Source organism: Phyllostomus hastatus, unplaced genomic scaffold (genome assembly GCF_019186645.2).
Source record: "Phyllostomus hastatus isolate PE091 unplaced genomic scaffold, TTU_PhHast_1.1 phas_contig_545, whole genome shotgun sequence".
NCBI classification, from domain to species: domain Eukaryota; kingdom Metazoa; phylum Chordata; class Mammalia; order Chiroptera; family Phyllostomidae; genus Phyllostomus; species Phyllostomus hastatus.
The window spans coordinates 2,884-22,375 of record NW_025333905.1 but is presented as its reverse complement, the minus strand read 5'-3'; the positions used below and the strand labels follow the sequence as shown (position 1 = coordinate 22,375).

Here is a 19,492-nt window from a genome sequence, read left to right as displayed (position 1 = left end):
ACTGGCCTCCATACCTGAGTAAGCTCATTTTATTTCCTGCTCATGCAAATATAGGTAAAGAAAATATAGGTAAAGAAATATATAGGTAATATGTTTTGAGTCCAGCCCAGATGGTGGTGTATGTACATATGCTTCACCTCCTTGCATAACCAAACAAAGGAAACATCAAATTTTAAAACAAAAAAACAACCAGAACTTCCAGAATATCAAACTGTGAGGAAGTCAGACACCAAGGAGTTAAAGAAGAAATGTTCATTCAGGTTGATAGGTGGGGTGGAGATGGGTAGCTGGGGAGAAGACAGGGCAAGGTGGTGGCTGCCAGACCAGGTGGTCCCACATTTGCTTGCAGATAGACTGGGAGGAAAAATTGGGGAGTGAGACATACCATGCAACCCAGGGTACCAGTGCAGGCATAATAAAGCCTCAGAACCTCTGGCTGTAAAACCTCTGGGGGCTGTGGTAGCTAGAGAAACTTCCAGTCTTTTGAAAGCTGGGTGAGAGCGGAGCAGGTGGCATTTTTCCTTCTATGGCCCCTCCCACACACACAGTGCCACAATGTGGCAGGGTGGGTAGCCCCACTCTGTTGAACACCGAATGCTCGACCCCTTACAATGTAATGAGGTATATCAAAACAAAGAGATATGGCCCAAATGAAAGACTAAACCAAAACTCCAGAAAAAGAACTAAGTGACCAGGAGATAATCCAACCTATCAGATGCAGAGTTCAAAGCACTGGTAATCAGGATACTCACAGGAAGGACTGAGTACAGATGCAAAAGAGAGGAGGAAGGGAGGTCTATGCAAAGTGAAATAAAACAAAATATATAGGAAACCAAGAGTAAAGGGAAGGAAACTGTCACTCAGACCAACAAATTGGAAGAAAAGAAAGAAATAAACATTCAATCACAACAGAATGAAGAAACATAAATTCAAGAAAAAGGAGGAGAGTCTTAGGAACCTCTGGGTTAACTTTAAACATTCCAACATCCGAATCATAGGGTTCCAAGAAGGAGAAAGGAAGAGCAAGAAATTGAAAACTTAATTGAAAACATAATGAAGCAGAACCCCCCTAATCTGCAAAGGAAATAGACTCCCAGGAAGTCCCGGAAGCTCAGAGACTCCCAGAGAAGGTGGACCCAAGGAAGCACACACAAAGGCAACTCATAATTACATTAACCATGATGAAAGAGAAGGAGAGAATCTTAAAAGCAGCAAGAGAAAAGGAGACAGTTACTTACAAAGGAGTTCCCGTAAGACTCTCAGCTGATTTCTCAAAAGACATCTTGCAGGCAAGAAGGGGCTGGAAAGAAGTATTCCAAGTCATGAAAGGCAAGGACCTACATCCAAGATTGCTCTACCTAGCAAAGCTTTCATCTGGAATGGAAGGGCAGATAAAGTGGTCCCCAGATAAGGTCAAGTTCAAGGAGTTCATCATCACCAAGACCTTATTATATGAAAGATTAAAGGAATTTATCTAAGAAAAGAAGGTCAAAACTATGAACAATAAAATGACAAGAAACTCATAAGTAACAACTAAACCTAAAAAAATGAAAACATAAACAAAAACAAGCTAAACAAACAACTAGAAAAGGAACAGTACCAAAGAAATGGAGATCACATGGAGGGTTAATAGTGGGGAAAAAAGAGAGAGACAATGGGGGAAAAGGTACAGGGAATAAGAAGCATGATTGGTAGGTACAAAATAGACAGGGAGAGCCCTGGTTGATGTGGCTCAGTGGATTAAACACTGGCCTGTGAACTGAAAAGTGGGCAGTGATTCCTGGTCGGGGCACGTGGCTAGGTTGCAGGCCAGGTACCCAGCTGGTGTGTGTGCAAGAGAGCAATGTTTCTCTCTTGGTCTTTTTCCCTGAATCCCCACTCTCTGAATATAAATAAAATCTTTAAAAACATAGCCAGGGGTAGGCCAGGAGTGGTATAGGAAGTGGAGAAGCCAAAGAACTTACATATCTAACTCATGCACATGAACTAAGGGAGGGGTAATGCTGGAGAGATGGGGGCACTGGGCAGAGGGGGATAAAGGGAGAATAAGAATGGGACAACTGTAATTGCATAATCAGTAAAATATACTTAAAAAAGAAAGTATATGTAATAGTTTTCAATATTTTTATTTGACTTCGATGGGATGGTTAATAACCTAGATACCTGAAAGGAAAGGTTATTGTTTATTTGTTTGGTTAGTATGTTCCCCAGAGTTTGTTTCCATTTCCTGAATTAATGGCTCCCGTCGGGGTATGTGTTCTGTGGTCTGTGTCTCCTCCATGTCTCTTTCAGGTGTCTGCTGTCCCTGACTGCCTTTTCCTGTTTGAGAACAAATTCTCAGAGAGGCGACCTGGCCATTGGGGATGGGGTTGGCCTGAAGGCTGTCCCCGAGGGGACAGAGTGGAACAGGCTGGTAGGCCAGAAAGCAGAGGTGATCCTTTGGAGCCGGTCTCAGCTTTAGATGCCTCTTGCTCTGTAGGCATCTGACTGAGGGGGAGGAGAGAGGGCCAGGGATCTGCTGTCTCATTTCCCACCTTCGCCTCTCTCCCACCACCAGCCCAAGATCCTCAAAGCACTGCAGCGACATTTCTGGAGCCAACCTCACTAGGGTGCTCAGGTTCACCCCTGTGGTCACCTCAACCTCAGCCTCTCTGGGATGGGGTGACTGGATGGTCACTCCAGTTCATCCTTATCTCTGTCTGCCTTCCAGAGGTGGGTTGAGACCTCTCATCATGGAGGCTCAGACTCCTAAGTCTGGGAGAAGACCCTGAGAGATGGGCTGACAGCGCTGGTCGACCTCAGGCTTCCTGGGACGGGGGTGCGATGGGTGTGAAGATAGCTGTGTGGTGTCTTCATCAAGTAATTTCCAGCACAGTGGTGCAGACATATTTATATGCACGAGAAGATGAGGCCTATATAGAAAGTGTCAAATTGTCAAAAAACAGGAAATGTTTATGAGATTGAAAATTGTTGATACCGCAACTGCAAAGCCTTTGAGGTTCTGAGCTGGAAGAGGTGCAGAAATAGCTGGGCCAGTAGCTCAGCCGGTTGGAGCAGCAGCTCGACCACCAGAGGGTTTTGGTGGTGAGTGATGGACGTTTCTCTCTCACATTGAGGTCTCTCTCTCTCTCTCCCCCTTCCTCTCTCTCTAAAACCAATAAATACATCCTGGGGTGAGGCATAAGTAAAATAGGTGCAAAAGAAAGACCCCATCTGTGGACAGGAACAGACACAAATTCACATTGGAAAAGGGCAGCGAACACGAGCCTGTGTGACAGCTTGCTGCCTTCCTTACAGTCAGGCCACCACAGCCGGGTACAGCCAGTGGTGCCAGGACACCTGCCCCTTCCCAGCCCTCTCGTATTTTAATTTACATAAAACTCAGTACTTTCTTCCGTAGATTTCATGGTCTATTTTGTAGACATATGTTTAACAAGTTTTCATATTTCCCATTACTGTGCATATATGTATACATGTTGTGCTGTGTATTCACTTTATTTTATGTTTTAATTTATTTCAATTTTTATCTTTTGATCCCCTTCAGCCTTTTCTTTCTACCCACACTCAGGACCAGCAGTCCATTCCTTGAACTTATGAGGCTGTCTTTTTTGTGTGTTTGTTTGTTTTAGATTCTACATATCAGAGATCACACAAAGTTTCTGTTTCTCTGTCCTGCCGTTTTCTCAGAAGTTGCCCTTGAGGTCCATCCTTGTTGTTGCAAATGGCAAGATTTTTTTTTTTTTTTTGATGGCTGAACACGGTTCCGCATATATCAGAGTTTCTTTACCCATTCCTCCTGCATGGACACGAAGGTGGTTTCCACGTCTTGGCCATTATAAATAAGGCCGCAATGAACATGGAAGTGCAGGTATCTTTCCAAGTTCGTGTTTTCATTTTCTGCAGCTAAGGATCCAGTGGTGGGATCACTGGATCATATGGTACTTCTTCCTTTAATTGTTTTAAATCCTCAGCTGAGAACATATTTTCATTGCTTTCAGACAGAAAGGGAAGGAGAGGGGAAGGGACAGATAGAAACACTGACGTGAGAGAGAACCACGAAGCAAGTGTCCGGTCTCCTGGGGACAAGGGGACGCCCGGTCTCGCACCTGGAAGCCCACAAGGCTGAAGGGACGGAGCAGAGCGGCTCGGTCACCTCGGTTCTTGGGGAAGCAGATGAGGACATGGCCGACCTGCGGCCCGCTCCTCAGCAGACTCGGGAAGGACTGCAAAACCATCCTTGCAGCCCTGCGGCAGAGCACCGCCTGGGACCTCGGTGCAGAGGCAGCTGCGACTGGGCACCGCTCTCCAGTTCACGTGTTTGGCGTCTGGCGCGTGGTCTGGACGTTGCGAGTTTCCATCTTGTTATTAGACGTTGGTTCCTCTGTTACATTCAGGCTGTTATCGGAGTAAAGTTAATTGGCCGAAAGTTTGTGGTCCCTCTGACTCTTCCCTCACCCGCCTGGGATCTTCGGGGCTGGGTGAGGGACACCAGGAGCACCACTGAGGCCCCGGGCCAGGGCTTTACCGCGGTTGAGAGAGGCCCAGAGACTGGCACTGCTGCGTCTGGAGAGGCGCGTGCGGCTGGCGTGGGGCGGGGACACCGGGCTGGTTTCCCGCCTTTTCTCTGGCGAAGCAGTGGCTGCTGAGGAGCGGCTGCAGGGAGGATTCCCCATCTGGCTGCTGGGGGAGCGAAACCAGGGAAACCTCTGCTGGCCCAACCGGACTGCCGCTGCTTCTAGCGGTTCGCAAACTCAGATCGAATTTTTTTGGAAATGAGTCCTGTGAGTTCTTTGCATAGTTGGGATATTAGCCTCTGATCAGCTCTGTGATTTTGTAAGTGTCTTCTCCCATCAGATGGTCGTCTTCTCATTTTATTGATGGTTTCTTTTGCTCTGCAGAAGCTTTGTAGTTAGATGCGGTCCCACTTGTTTATTTGCTTTTGCTTTTGGTGTCAGATTCAAAAAATCGTCACCAAACCTGGGCCTAGGAGCTTATAGCCCAAGTTTTCTTCTAAGGGTTTCAGACTCAGGTCTCATGTTCTTCAAGTCTTACTCCATTTCCACTCAATTTTTGTTTGTGGTATAAGAGTCTGTTGTTTTCCCATGGTGTGTTCCTGGCTTTTTTGTTGTTAATGAATTAAACATATGTGAGTGGGTTTATTTCTGGGATCTTTTCTCCCAATGATCTGTGTATCTGTTTCTATGCCAATGCCACACTGCTTTAGTTATCATAGTTTTGTAATACAGCTTGAAATCAGGGGTCATGATCCCTCCAGCTCTGTTCTTTCTCCAGATTGCTTTGGCTATGTGGGGGCATTTGTGGTTCCATACCAGGGTTAGGATTTTTTGTTCTATTTCTGTGAAAAACACTTTCTGTGTCTATAGTTTTGCCTTTCCTAGAATTTTAAAGTATTGTAATCTAGAAGACATGGTCACTCATAGTTGATGCCTTTCACTTAGCATTTCTTTTAAGGTTCACCCATGCTGTGGCATGTGTAGTTTTTGTTCTTTGTCATTGCTGACTAGATTCCACACTGTGGGTATCAGATTCCTAGGACTGCTGTAACAGTAAACCATGAGCTGGGTGACTTAAATTGATAGAACCCTATTGTCTGACCGTTCTGGAGGCACCAAGTCCTGAACCGAGGTGTCCCCAGGCCCACACTCTCACTGTGGCGCTGGGAGACAATCTGTTCTCAGCTTCTTTATTTGTTGTGGCTCCTGGTGTTGCTGGGAACCCTCGGGGCTCACTGACTCCACACCCATCACTCAGGTCTCTGCCTCCGTTGTCACGTGGCATTCTCCTCTTCTCGTGGGACACCGGTCATATCAGATAAGGGACCAGCCAGCTCCAGTACGACCTCATCTTAACTACTTACTATTCCAAAGGGCCTATTTTCAAATGAGGGCACATCTGACACTCCAGTACATTCAGTAAAAGGGGGAGAGAACACACGCTGAAGGTTCAGGTGTTAAAGCTTCAACATACCTTTTTGGGGGAAGAGTTTAACCCACAACAGTTTGAATATGCCAGAATTTGTTTATTTATTCACCAGTGAGGAATGTTTTGGTGTTTCTGGTGTGGGCCATTATAAATATTTTAATAAGGAGGCATTCACACACACGTCTGTGTTTGTTATTTCTCTTGAGAAAATCCCTAGTGGTGGGAGAGTTGGTTTGTCTGCCTCACTGGAAGAGACCCTGTTGATTCCTCCAAACGCATTTCCCTGCCTGGTCACTGTCTCGGACACGCGCCCCGCAGCACTCGGCACAGGCAGTGTCTGCACCTTCAGTCTGGCTGACAGGCCTCCAGTGGGAGCTTGTTAGGGATTCACAGTGCACATCCCCGAAGTCTGGTCTCATTGAGCATTTACTTATGTGCTTGTTGGTCATTTGTGATTCTTCTTTTCATTAACGTCTTTTGCCCGTTTTATTATTGGGTTGTATTTGTTTTAATATTATTGTCATTATGTTATTATTTTGTATGAATTTTCTCTATTTTCTAGATACATGTGTATGTCTGATATATTTGGATTTGGTGTTGCTTGGCCTCGCCTTCTAGTTGTGCTTTGGTAGTGTTGAATGAAGTATTGCGAAGTAGGGGCCTTGGGGACAGCTGCCATTGTCCTCCAGATTGCCATCCTCATCTGGGTCCTTGGCTTTCAACCTGCTGCATACGTTGGACATGCAGAGAATGGGAGATGTGCTGGTGTCTCCTTGTGTTTCCAAGGAGACATTGTGTTACAAAGTCTGGTGACCCTGGAGACTCAAAGCATGGGAAAAGGGGCCCATAGTAATACCGCTCCTTCACACCAGAGCCCTGAGGCCAACAGTCCCAGGACGGGTCCCTCCACGTGGGATCCTTGGAGGACCCTGTTTGTCGTCTCAGGTTTATCACTACAACCAACCGTCATCTGAGGAGAAGTGAGGGTGTGGGGCCAGGGCTCAGGATTCACACCCCTGGGAGGGTCTGGGCCCTTGTCCTCATGGGGCAGGGACCAGACATTGTCATGTGATGTCACTCTCTGGGAGGCATGGGACTTAGTGATCCGACACCCCCTGTCTTCCATCTGTAAAGACACCTGGGCTCAGAGGGGAGTGGCTGTGCCCAAAGCCTCAGATCCTGAGAGTGGCTGGTCAGAGCCACTCACCCCTCCTGACTGCAGTTCACGGGTTAATGGCAGACACCTGCGCTGATGTGCTCATAGGACAGGTGGCTCTGAAGCCCAGGGAACAAAGCATTGTCACTGGGCTAAGGGAAGGGGACACATTGTCAGACACTTTGGACATCCTGTGCTGTCAGCTGAGGCTGGTGTCTCCTGTGTGTTTCAATGCATGAAAGCTCATGTTGTCTTATTTTGTAAGGGATAGTGCCCTCCTCTATGTTTTAGATAAAACTCTTTATTCTTTTTATAAAATTAAATTTATTGGGGTGGTATTGGTTAATAACATTGCACACATTTCCGGTGTAAGATTCCCTGACACATCACCTGTGTATTACACTGTGTGCCCACCACCCCCAGTCAGCTCTCCTTCTGTCACCACACATTTGACCCTTTTACCCTTTACACTCCCCCCCTACCCCCTGGTGAGCACCCCGCTGTGGTCCGTGTCTTCGGGATTTTGTCCGACTCCTCCTTCCAGCCGGTGGGCCTGGAGCTGCTGTCACGCAGAGTAGGTCTCAGGACCTGCTGAACCCACAGCAGGCTGGCTGGTGGCCTGTCCACTGGAGGGTTCAGGCCCCTCACTTCCTCTGTCTCTCTCAAAACAAAACTGTTTTTGGTTTTGTTTTCATGTTGTATAAACTGAGGACAACCACAAACTTGGTTGTCAGGGGCCTGAGATCAGAAAGCGAAACAGCAAAGAGGATGTGGTCCAGCGCCTCTGGGTGGGAGACTTGCCAGAGCACAGGGTCAGGCAGAGTTCATGGCCTTTCCGAGAAAGCCAAAAGTTCCTGGTGCCCGAGTCCTGGTGTGCTCTTGTGCCATGCATGTGGGTGCCGCTGGGAGGGCTGCCCTGCAGTTACCGCACACGCACACAGAGAGGGGTTCCCTGGTTGTGCCGAGGATGGAACATGAGGAGGCAGGAGAGATGGGGAGGAAAGGAGGAAGGTGGTGTACAAGATTCTGAAGGCAGCTGAAACACCATCCTACACACTGTGTTGTTGAAAGCCACAGAAACGTCTGGTCCCAGAGCCCTAGGAGTCCAGCATCTAAAGGGGAGCCTAGCTCCGTTTGCTCTGAAGGCTCTGCAGAGGGTCCTTCCTGCCTGGCTCTCAGCCTCCCGTGGCAGCTGGCAGTCCTGGGATGTCCTTGGCTGGAGGCTGCCTCCATGGGACCTCTTGTTTTCTGCCTCTGACAAGGAGAAATCAGGTTGCATCCCCAACTGGGCTTGGACACCCCTCAGCTGAACACTCCAGTCCATCACTTACAAGCCCTTCCTTCCACCCAGCAGCAGCCGTGACTCCTTGACTCTCCCCCACTATGGATCACCTCTCCCTTTCTTCAGGGGTCCAATGACAGGGTCCTCACTCTGATCTGAGATCTCACCTTTAACATTCAAATTCCCAGCTTAGTCCCCCCAAGGCCACTTCCACCTTTGCTCCCATGTGCCCTGGAGTTCCCCCAGTGCCTGTTCATCCCCAAGTCCACAGACACTGCCACAGGGTAGGTATTGTTTACAGCAGCACCCACTTCCTGGAACCAATGCCACCCAATGAAGGAAAAGCTCCATGTTCTACATTTTGTTATTTTCTCCATCCCCTTTATTGACTTTATTGTGTGTGGCACGGGGAACCACAATGACACAGTGATCAGGTACACAATTCTACAACATGTGATCTGTACTCTGTATTGTGTGATCACCACCCCGAGTCAGGTCTCCATCCATCACCCTTTATCCCCCCTACACCTGCCTCCACGTGCCCCTCCCCCCTCCCCTGGGGATCACCACACTGTTGTCTGTGCCCATGAGTTTTTGCTTATTTTTTATTTTTGGTTCAATCCATCCACCCCAACATCCACTCAGCTCTACCACTACTTCAAATGGCTGTCAGTGTGCTCTGTCGTACATTCCTCATTTTACCATCAGGAATGGGAGCTAAGAGAGGTTAACTTCTGCTCCCTGTGGAAAGCCGTGTTCTGTCCTCAGAGGCTGTGTATATCACCTTATTGCTAAATGTGAATGTCACCTCATTTGCAGATGAGGATCATTCATGATGGGGCGAAAGGGAAATTGTCCTGGGCTCTCTGAGTGGGTCCCACATGGAATCACAAAGGCCCGGAGAGGAGGAGGCAGGACGATGTAAGGAGGAAGAAGCCATGTGGTGACGGCAGCCCAGACTGTAGTGGTACGGTCACAAGTCAAGGAACTCTGGCAGCTTCTAGAAGGGGGAGCGGTGAGAGGGATTCTCCCCTGGAGCCTCCAGAGAGACCAGCCCCGATGACACCTTCATTTTGTCCCTGTAAGACTGATTTGAGGCTCCTGCCCTCCAAAGCTGTAAGAGAATGTATTCACTTTGTCCTGGGCCACTAGGTTATCAGTACTTTGTTGTGGCAGCAGTATGGAACTGACACACCAAGGCTGACTGTTCATTCATGGAGTAGTCAGGACAATGTGAGAGGCCATTCCTTTCACCGTCTGTTGTTATTTCCATAATGCTGTAATAGGTTTGAGCTTTGAATTCATCTAGACCACAGCAGCGGAAAATGTCATGACCTCAAAGGTGGACCCTGATAAAATGTGAAGAAATGTTTTTTCATAACCCAACTTTTGAAAAATTCATATACACCTACTTGTGTGTGTATATGATGTAAATAATAAAAAGGGGAAAAGAATAAAGGCAACTGTACAAAATGAAGCTGTGATTTTCTACAAAATTCATGTCCTTGCTTCTGAGGGTGTGGAAGGAGCAGCATCTGGGAAGTAGGGACAGCAGCTTCAGGAGTCACAGGTGGGGATCAGCAGCAGGGGGACAGGTGGCTCACGGCAGAGCTGGAAGTGGACAGAAGCCCCTCGTGATGAGGAGCCTGGCCACATGAACAGTGAGGAGAGAGGTGAGATGACCCTCCTTCTGTCCCAGTCTCCTAGACGCTGTCTCCCCTGTGTCAGGGTTATGGTGGGATTGCCGTGTTGTAAGGACTCCTCTGCAACCAATGGCCTCAATGCTGTTTCCATCTAAGACCTGTATCCTATCACCGTGGCATCTGTGGATTCTCTCAACCTCTTCCCTCTTCTCTTTAGGGAACTGAACAGTGCACCTGAGTGTCATACCTGCAGAAGCAAGGAGTTCACCAGGAAAACATACAAGGCACTTTCTGGCAGGACAGGGTTCACTCAAGGACTGTGGAGAGTGACCTGAGACTGGGCCATGGCGGGGGGAGACAGTTTGAGCAGGAGATGAGGTCCTGGCTATGCTGCTGAGTCACACCCATGCAGCAGGGTCAGGGTCAGCCCCCTGGGCAGTGACCTGTGGGGCTGCTCAGGGCCCTGTGCTGAGAAGGGCCCCTCACGTGGGTCAGTGCTCTGTCAATGGCATCCTGAAATCTTCTGATGTTTAAAGAATGAGCTGTGTGTGAGTCAGACACTTCTGAATTTCAAAGCTGGTCCTGCTCTGTGTCACTGTTGGAAAGCAGGAAACTGATCCCCGGGATCTTTATGGTGACCTGAGTCATTAGCACCAATAATTGCTCCAATGCTCTGGACCAATGGCATGTCATGAACACCCTCATTTCCAAATCTTGCTGCTTCCCTCCTTGCACAGCCACCCTATTGTCCTCTACTTCCTGCCACATGTGGTCTTCTTAGTACCTACCCAAAAGCTTAAGAGTTGATGGATAAAATTTCAATCTGTTGAGCCAAAATAAACAATAAGAAGAAATGTTGTTATGGTGATACAGCAGATGACTGAAACATCGTGTCCACCGTGAGAGCTTTGACAGACCTCTTCTCACTGGAACCTGGTTCCAGAACCTTTGGCATCCATCTGCTGGGTAAATCTCACACAGGTGCTTCCGTCTGGGCCTGGGGTGGGGGAGGCAGAAAGGTTGGGAGGGAAATTGCGTCTGCTCCCTGGGAGCATCTGTACCTGTCAGGTCCTGTGCACTCACAAGGTGGCAAGGACCATATGAAAGCACCAGAGGGGCTGTGTGGTCACAGGGACTTTTCCCCCAAATCCCCTTTCTCTCTTCCCCATGTCTCCCAGTGGTGTAGACCTCTTAGGCTCTGCACCTGAGTCCTGTAATTTCTGAATGAGGAACTGAGGCCCTCCTGAAAGACTGGACTCAATGCCTACATCACACAATCAACACCAGCACCCAAGGGCACCTCAAGTCACGTGTCCAACTTCCTTTTCCAGAATCACCCGTACTTTGCCCACAGCACAGCAAAGATGACCAGATGCTGTACTGAGCTTTCTGGGCAAGACTTGGGTCATTTAATAAGGGTCTTTGGGATCCACTGCCAACATCCAACATCCTGAACATAGCTTTGGAAATTTTGGTGCAGGAGTGGACACATCGACCCAAGTTTGGAATTTGGCAAAACTGTAGCACCACCAAATTATGGGTCAGTGTTTCTGCCTCTTTAAATGCGAACAGGTCCTCCACTGGCTCCACCTAATCTCAGCTTCCTGGGTCAGAGCCTTTAAAAGTGTGAACTCTCTCCTCACAGTTAAAGCACAAGCAGCAGCTGAGAGAGCTTCATTGGGGAAAACCCAGGAACTCCTCAGCGGGTTGAAGGGAAGGTGAGCCTGACTGAGACCCAGGTGAGCCATAGGACTGGGAGGGCAGTGGGGCCAGGGCAGGTGCAGGGGGTGGTTCTAGTCTGAGGAGGCACCAGGTGCTGTGCCAGCCTCACAGTGGGACAAGTGTGCTGACACAGGGTAGTGGTGGGAGGTAGGAAGGGGAGGACAGTAGGGGCTGTGTATTGGCACAATGTCCTGCGTCTCATATTGACAGGACACGAGTGTGCTGAGGGGGGCGCTTCCTGCGTTTGCTGGTGCAGCAGACACTGATGCTGCTCCTGAGGCTTCCTCGTCCCTTGATGGGAAACTGGTGTCCCCAGGACAGGTGGTCAGGGCTGACGGCCATGTAGAGACCAAGCTGTCCAAGTGCCTTTTTTACTGCCAAGATCAGGATCCCAGGCCGTGTGGTGAAGCCCTCCAGGGGTAGCCCTCATCCCTGGCAGCAGAGGAATCTAGGACACAGGGTCCATCACTCGGCAGAGAGAAGCTGGGGCCCCATCGTGTAACATGGGCGGTGAGGAGAATCCTGGGGGCAGCACAGGGCTCTCATGTGGGAGCAGGGCAGAGAACCCCTACTACCCCCTCAGGCTGGCGTTCCTTCAGTTCTGGGTTCTGGGAGAGAGGGGATGCCTGTCCCTGCCCGCTCCCTGTCCAGCTTGGACAGTGAGATTTTAGAGCTGGGGCCAAGAGGGAGTCAGGGCTCACTCCCCACTATGGGCCCTGGTCAGGGGAAAGTGGGAGTCAGAGGGACTTTCAAATGGACCCATGCGCTGCCCATTACCCGTGAGCACTGTGACCTTGAGCAAGTGTCTCAGCATTTTTGAGCCACATCATGTCCTTATTTTAAAAGTGAGCATAACAGTCCCAGGCAGGTGGCTCAGTTGTTTGCAGTGTCTTCCTATACTCCAGAAGGTTATGGGTTTGATCCCGGTCAGGGCACATACGTAGGTTGTGGATTCAGTCCCCAAGTGGGCTGTGGGCTGGATGCAACAGATCAATGTTTCTCTCTCACATGGACATTTCTCTCTGTCCCCCCTTTTCTCTCTAAAATCAATGACCATATCCTCGGATGAAGATAAAAAAAGACAAAATAATAAAATGAGTTTCCTTGCCAGCTCTTTTGGGGAGTAAATGAGATAATGCAAAAATATTTATCTGGGTGCTTGCTATAGAGCACTCAGTAGTGGTGATCCTACACCCAGATCAAATTTTTAGTTGTGGAAGTTTTGACTGTTTCCTGATAAAGGGAAGAGTAAAGGGAACTTCGACCTGGACCAAGCTTCAACAGGCATCTTCGAATGCCAGTCTGGTTTTACCCGTAGACTCGCCAGTCCCTCCCCGACCCACAGTGTTTGGAAGCAGGCGTCAGACGTTGCTTCTGTTTACCAGTGAATATCTGGAACCACTGAAAAATGTTGCCATCCTCAGACTTCAAAAAGCAACTACAATTTTTTTTAAAAGAAAGTGCATTTTTTAAAAGATTTTATTTATTTTTTCGAGAGGGGAAGGGAGGGAGAGAAAGAGAGGGGAGGGAGGGAGAGAGAGGGAGAGAATCATCAATGTGTGGTTGCCTCTCACATGCCCTAGTGGGGACCTGGCCTACCACCTAGGCATGTGCCCTGACTGGGAATCAAACCAGCGACCCTTTGGTTCCCAGGCAGGTGCTCAATCCACTGAGCCACACCAGCAAGGGCAGCAATTAGAATTTTTTAAAAACTGTTACCACCTGCGTTCAGACTTTACTGATTTTCTCATAATTTTAAAAGTTCTTTGAAGTAGGATCCAAACAAGACCCATAAATCACAATTGTTCCATATCTCTTAAATGTAATGTAATATGTTGGTTTCTATCTTCCTGGTTGCTTTCTGGGAGATTTCTCTGGGTAACAAAGGAGGGATCTCCTGTCCAGTAGAGTCGGGCAGTGTGTGTTCTGTGGGTTCCATCAAAGGTGTCAGCTCACCTGCTCCTCCCGTTCCAGCGTCCGTGTGAGTTTCTGTCTAAGGAGAGGCCTGGTCAGGTTCAAGGTGGACTGATTTCGGTGGGAACACTTCACAGGTGCAGCAGTGAACTCCCGTCAGAAGGCCCATGACGTCTGGTTGTCAGTCTGTCTGTGACATTAACTGACACTAATGGTGGCCTTAGTCTCATGAAGGGTCACAAGTGATGACCCTCAAATGTTGTCATCCCTTCCTCTTGTATTGGGGGAATAATCCTGTGAAAAGGACGCTCCCCTCAAGCTCTCTCTCAGCCACAAGGAGCAGGTGTGTGAGAGACACAGATGAACACCTGACTCTTCCCCCTTTGTGTGTCTACATGCAGAGCAGTGAGATGCTTTCTAGCAGATGCCTGAGGGAGAGAGGGAACACATTTAAGAAGGCATTGCTATGACCCCTTGGATTTCAACGTATTTGATGCTTTTCCATTCACTGGAATTATTATTGATGCTCAAACTATCCCAGCCAGGTCCAACTGGATTCTGCTGCAGTGGCCCTCACTGCCTGTGACGAGATGCTAGTGAGTGGTGAGCACACCCGGGCTCTCTGGCTGACAAGGGCCTGTGGGCCCCACACACACGTGTCCTGCCCGGCCCTGGATTCGGTGCTTTCTCCTCAGAGCCTTGACCTGTGGTGGAAAATGGCCTCTGAAGGCCAGAGCTGGGCGCTGAGGTGGCCCATTGTCACCAGGCTCATTTGTCTCTGTGCCTTTCCAATGGGCTTCACACTACACACACACACACACGCACAACAAAAATGAGGATTTTTTAGAACAATTGGGGACCTTTTTTCATGTTTTACATTTTTGGTGATTTGGGTTTTCTTTTTGTATGTAAAACTTACTGGAGATGAACAAGGAAATGACTGCATTTCCAAGTCTCTTGGACCAGTTCCTTGCACAGTTTGTCCACCTCACAAAATACCATTAGATTTTTTTTTATTTCCTTTTGACATTAGTATTTTAAAGTATAATTTTTTGGTGTATAACTAGGTAAACTCCCTACCTGGTTTCAAGATCAAACCTATGGAATCTATGTGCACCCAGGACACCCGACTTCGAGCCCCTGTCCCTGTCCCCCCCCACCCTGTCTCTCCCATCCCCGCACAAGGAACTTTTGTGTCGGTTTAGTTTTCAGATTATCCTGCTGTTGCCTTTTCATATATGTGAATAGTGTACCTGTTATAGTTCATAGATGATGTTCACATCCCCCCTTACTGGAGAGATGGCAGGTGAACTCCACATTATTTCCTTTCCCTGGTGGTAGACACCCTGGCGGTCTCCCCGCTCTGGTGCAGGGAGACACTTCTCAGTCCTTTTCACAGCCGGCCAGTCCTTCCCGGTGTGGACACACCTTAGTTCATTCAACCCGTCGTCTACTGGTGACCATTTGATAGGTTTTTTGTTTCTTGGTGTTGTAAATCATGATGCAATAAATAGCTTTATGCATGATTTTTGCTGTAATTTTGGTCATCGTAGTTCAGGGATAAAAGCTGAAATGGGGGATTGGTAGCAGAAGGGAAGGTGCCCGTGGACTCTACAAGGTATTGCTGGTCTCTCCTCTGCGGGGTTGGACTGTGCTTCCCTCCTCCCCAGCCGTGCAGGGAGGACCTGCTGCCCCCATCCCCTACAACTGATTGTCAGCACAATCTGCAGTTCTGCCAGACCTGGAGGGGACAAACAGCATCTCACATCGGAAATAGAGGTGTGAGTCAAAATTATTTTATTTACTTATTTTGCTTTTTTGTGTTTGATTTATTTTTCTCTATTATGAGTGTATGTTAATATCTTGGGATATATTCAAGGCACATTTAAATTTCTTTTTCTCTGAATGTTTATTCCCATATTTTGCTCCATTTTCTATCAGATGTTGAACTTTAGTTTCTGTGCTTTTCGATGTTCCTTGTCTAATAGGGAACTTCACCCCCTTGATGTAAGTTGGAAAATGGTTTTCCCATAGTTTGACATTTTTGCTTTAATTTGTCTCTGGTGTTTCTTGTCTCACATTATCTGTGAGATTTATGTAATTAAATTTATTAGTCCTTTTTCTTACTCTGTGTCAAATCTTAGAAATATTTTCTCTGCCCCCAGGTTACAAAGAACCTGTCCATGTTGTTTCTCTTATGTCCATGGGTTCGCTTTTCCATGCAAACCTGGAACGTAACTGAACCTGAGTGGCGTGAGGCAGTGGAGGCAGTTCCCTCGCTCCTGTGTGGTCACCGTGAGCCCAGAGTCACTCTGTTGCCCACCTCTCTCCCCGTCGATGTGAGATGCAGCCTCGTTTAATCTATGGTAGCACTGTAATCAAATGGAATGTAAATGGATACAGTATGAATAATTTGGTCTATTTCTGAATTTTCTGCTTGTGTTTCCCTGTTCTCTCTGTTCGTGCACCACCCCATGAGGCTGTAATCACAGAAACTTTGTGTTTGACTCCTGGTAAAGTTGGTCCTCCCTCCTTACATTATTTCTTGGTAGTGCTGAATATTTTCTTTTTTCTTTGTGCAAATGAGCCTTAGACACTATTATTTTAACTTTAGACAAATATCTATGAATCGCATTGTTATGAAATGCTTTAAACATGAGTCAGTGTTGAATTGGGTCAAATGTCTTTTCTGCATCTGGGTAGTTTTCTTTTTCATCTATTAATGGTATGTGTTGTAATGATCAATTTTTTATATTGAACAATCCTAGTATTTCTAAAATAAATCCCACTTAGTTATGGTGTATACTTTTCTTTATTGTTTAATAATTTAGTAAGTATTTTTGTATTACTACTTCCAAATTGGACACATCTGCAGCTTTATCTGTTGGTGAAATCTTGCTTAGCCTTTTGGATCAATATTATACTTGATCCACAGAAAGGACTGAAACTTACCCTTCCTTTGTGTGTGGTCCGGGACAGCTCAGGGAGCACTGAGAGAGTAGAGCTGTGAGGTGTAGGTGCGCTCCCCTGGGAGGGGCCTGGCCCCGGTGCTCTTCTGTGGGGAAACTCTGTTGTTTCTTCCCCAGTAGTTGACCTGTATTATCTCTCTGTTGTCACTGGGATCAGTAAGAATAACTGACTAGTACAAAGTTTCAGGGTGGAAGGGAGGGCTGGGAATGATCCTCACTTACCTAAGCTGACCCCTTCCCCTCTCCTTCCCCTCCTCAGGGTCTTGTAGGAACCTGCACCCAGAGCCTCTTGAACCAGCATGGCCAGCCTTCAGGACAACACTCTTCGGATCGTTCTGGTGGGAAGAACTGGAAGTGGAAAAAGTGCAACAGCAAACAGCATCCTGGGGGAAAGTATATTTGATTCTAGAAGTAGTGCCAGTGTCTGTTACTAAGAGCTGTCAGAAAGCATCGAGGGCCTGGAAGGGGAGGAACCTTGTTGTGGTGGACACCCCAGGGCTCTTTGACACCAAGAAGACACTGATCTTCACCTGTGACGAAATCAGTAAGTGTGTCCTCCACTCCAGCCCTGGGCCTCACGCCATCATCCTGGTCTTACAGCTTGCTCGAGCCACAGAGGAAGAGTACAACACAATTAAATTGATCCAGGCTATCTTTGGGAAGCGCGCCATGAAGCACATGATGATCTTGTTCACTTGCAAAGATCTACTGGACAAAGATCAGGACGTGAGTAGCTCTGTAGGAGAGGCAGATGAACGCTTCAAAACCCTTATTGAGGAGTTTGGGAATCGCTACTGTGCCTTCAACAACAGAAGTGCAGACGAGGCTGAGAAGGAAGCTCAACTGCAGGAGCTGGTAGAGCTGATCGAGGCAATCGTGCAGGAGAATGGAGGGACTCACTTTTCGGATCCCATCTATGAGTACACAGCGGAAAAGGTAAAACGTCTGGAAGAGGCCTTGGAGAAAATTCATGCTGAGCGATCAGAAAAAGAAAAACTGATACAAGAGCTATATGCCCGGGGAAAAATAAAGGAGAAAGAAATGAATGAACAAATGATATCCCTAAAGGAAAAATGTGATAAACAAAGTAAAACTACAAAGGAAGAAGGTGAAAAAAGTATAATTGCAGGGATTTTTAATTGGATTAAGAGTTTGCTTGCATCCTTGTGGTCTGAGCTTTGGAAATAATGCAGTTTTTTCTTCTTAATTTAGTATGATTTGTCAATGTGCCAGAATATATATTCCAAACTTGGCTGTAGTGATTTCTTCTATCGCACCAGTTTTTCTTGACGTCTGAGCTGTTGCACCTTCTGCTGAGTTATGGGGACTGTTGCCCGCCTTGAAATTCCATGACCTCTGTGACTGCTTTCATGAGTAGTGGCGGGTCTGACTTCTGAAGTTAGACAGGGACTGTGCTGCCTTGCTCTCTGTAGTAGGCACCCTCGGAACATTGCCCACGTGCTGTGAGGAAGCCCACGTTGCCCATTGAGAGGGCCCCAGGAAGAGGACTGGAATCCTGGCCCCATCCCCTGTGTGCTCTTCCATCTGCCAGTGGGACCACCTGCCAGCCGTGCAGATGTGGGCACAGGGTAGTGGGCTCTCCAGCTGCCAGCAGAGCTGCCTCAGGGGAAGCTGCAGACAGCAAAGATGGGCCATCCCCACCACATCACGCCTAGTTTGTAGATTCATGAGAAAAAATAAATGCTGTTGTTTCAAACCACTAAGCTTTGGGCTGGTTTGTTGTGCAGCAACAGCTCCCCAGAGCATCCTCCCAGCTGGTTCCCCCACCCCCACAGTGCCAACGCAGGTACAAAGTGACTGAATGGGCAAAATCAGGCCAGAACACACTGTGTAGAGTTCAAAAACTGGATTTAGGAAAATCAAATGAAAAGCCTGTGTGTGCCACATGTCAGCCCCGTCTGGAGGTGCTCATTTTCTCCATCCACGTGTCTGAGCCCGTGGGCAGTGTAGAGCAGGCCTCTCCCGCAAGACAGTCCTGTGGTCCACAGAGGTCTGGAAGGTGCTAAAAATCCTCATATTGTTTTCCTCTCTTTTTCTCCTTAAGGGACCATCCTAACATGAAGTGTCCCTGACTGTAACTTTAAAATACACTCTGTGCCAGTTCTTTTCCTTTGTCTCTGCAGATCCACACTTTGCCCCCCTCACCCCAGCTCTGTGCCCCAGGAGGTACACCCAGATGGGTCACATTGTCACTGATCTCAGGATTGTGCCACTTGGCATGTTTTGTTCAAGGACTAGACACGATGGCACTCACAGGCGTGGCTCAGTTGGGGGGTTATTGTCTCACAAGTGTGACTCCTGATCAGGGCACAGGACCAGGTTGTGTGTTCCATCCCTGGTTGGGTTGTGTATGAGAGGCCACGGATCGAAGTGCTTCTCTCACACTGATGTTTCTCTCTCCCTCTTTCTCCCTCCATTCCTCTCTCTCTAAAAATAAATAAGTAAAATAATAAAAAAGCTGAGAAGTGGCTCTCACAGGGCAGATTTATTTATCTGCAGCCCATGAAGGAGATGGGGGTTTCACACCCTAAGTTCACTCTCTGGGATGGAGGCAGAGCCAGTGCTCATTGTGCGCTCACTGGTCAGTGCCACGTCGGCTTCCTCTTTGCAGTTGGCTGCACTTACCTGGGGGGCTCCTGCCAAGTGTGTCCTGCTTCCAGGTGGTCTGCAGCACGGCACTGATGTGAACACGTGGCGAAAACAGCGCTGAGTGAGAGGGGCCCTGACCTGGAGGCCCCTGTCCTGTCTGTCCTCGTCAGCGGGCTCTCTGGGTCCCTGAGTCGTGCTGGGCTCCTGCCAGTGGGAAGTCTGAGCAGGAGGCCTCTTCGGGGTAGGAAAGCGA

General features: G+C 48.1%; 1 protein-coding gene and 1 pseudogene across 1 annotated transcript; one reads left to right on the top strand and one right to left on the bottom strand.

The window, feature by feature from the left end:
* Positions 1-206: 206 nt before the first annotated feature.
* On the bottom strand, positions 207-6,686 carry LOC123824108 (annotated as a pseudogene).
* A 490-nt stretch (positions 6,687-7,176) lies between these two features.
* On the top strand, positions 7,177-18,320 carry LOC123824105 (GTPase IMAP family member 7-like). Its single transcript, XM_045847216.1, has 5 exons — positions 7,177-7,212; positions 7,593-7,673; positions 11,695-11,763; positions 15,331-15,439; positions 16,889-18,320. The coding sequence occupies exons 1-5, from the start codon at positions 7,177-7,179 to the stop codon at positions 17,815-17,817; spliced, it is 1,224 nt and encodes a 407-aa protein (XP_045703172.1). The 3' UTR covers positions 17,818-18,320.
* The last annotated feature ends 1,172 nt before the right edge of the window (positions 18,321-19,492 follow it).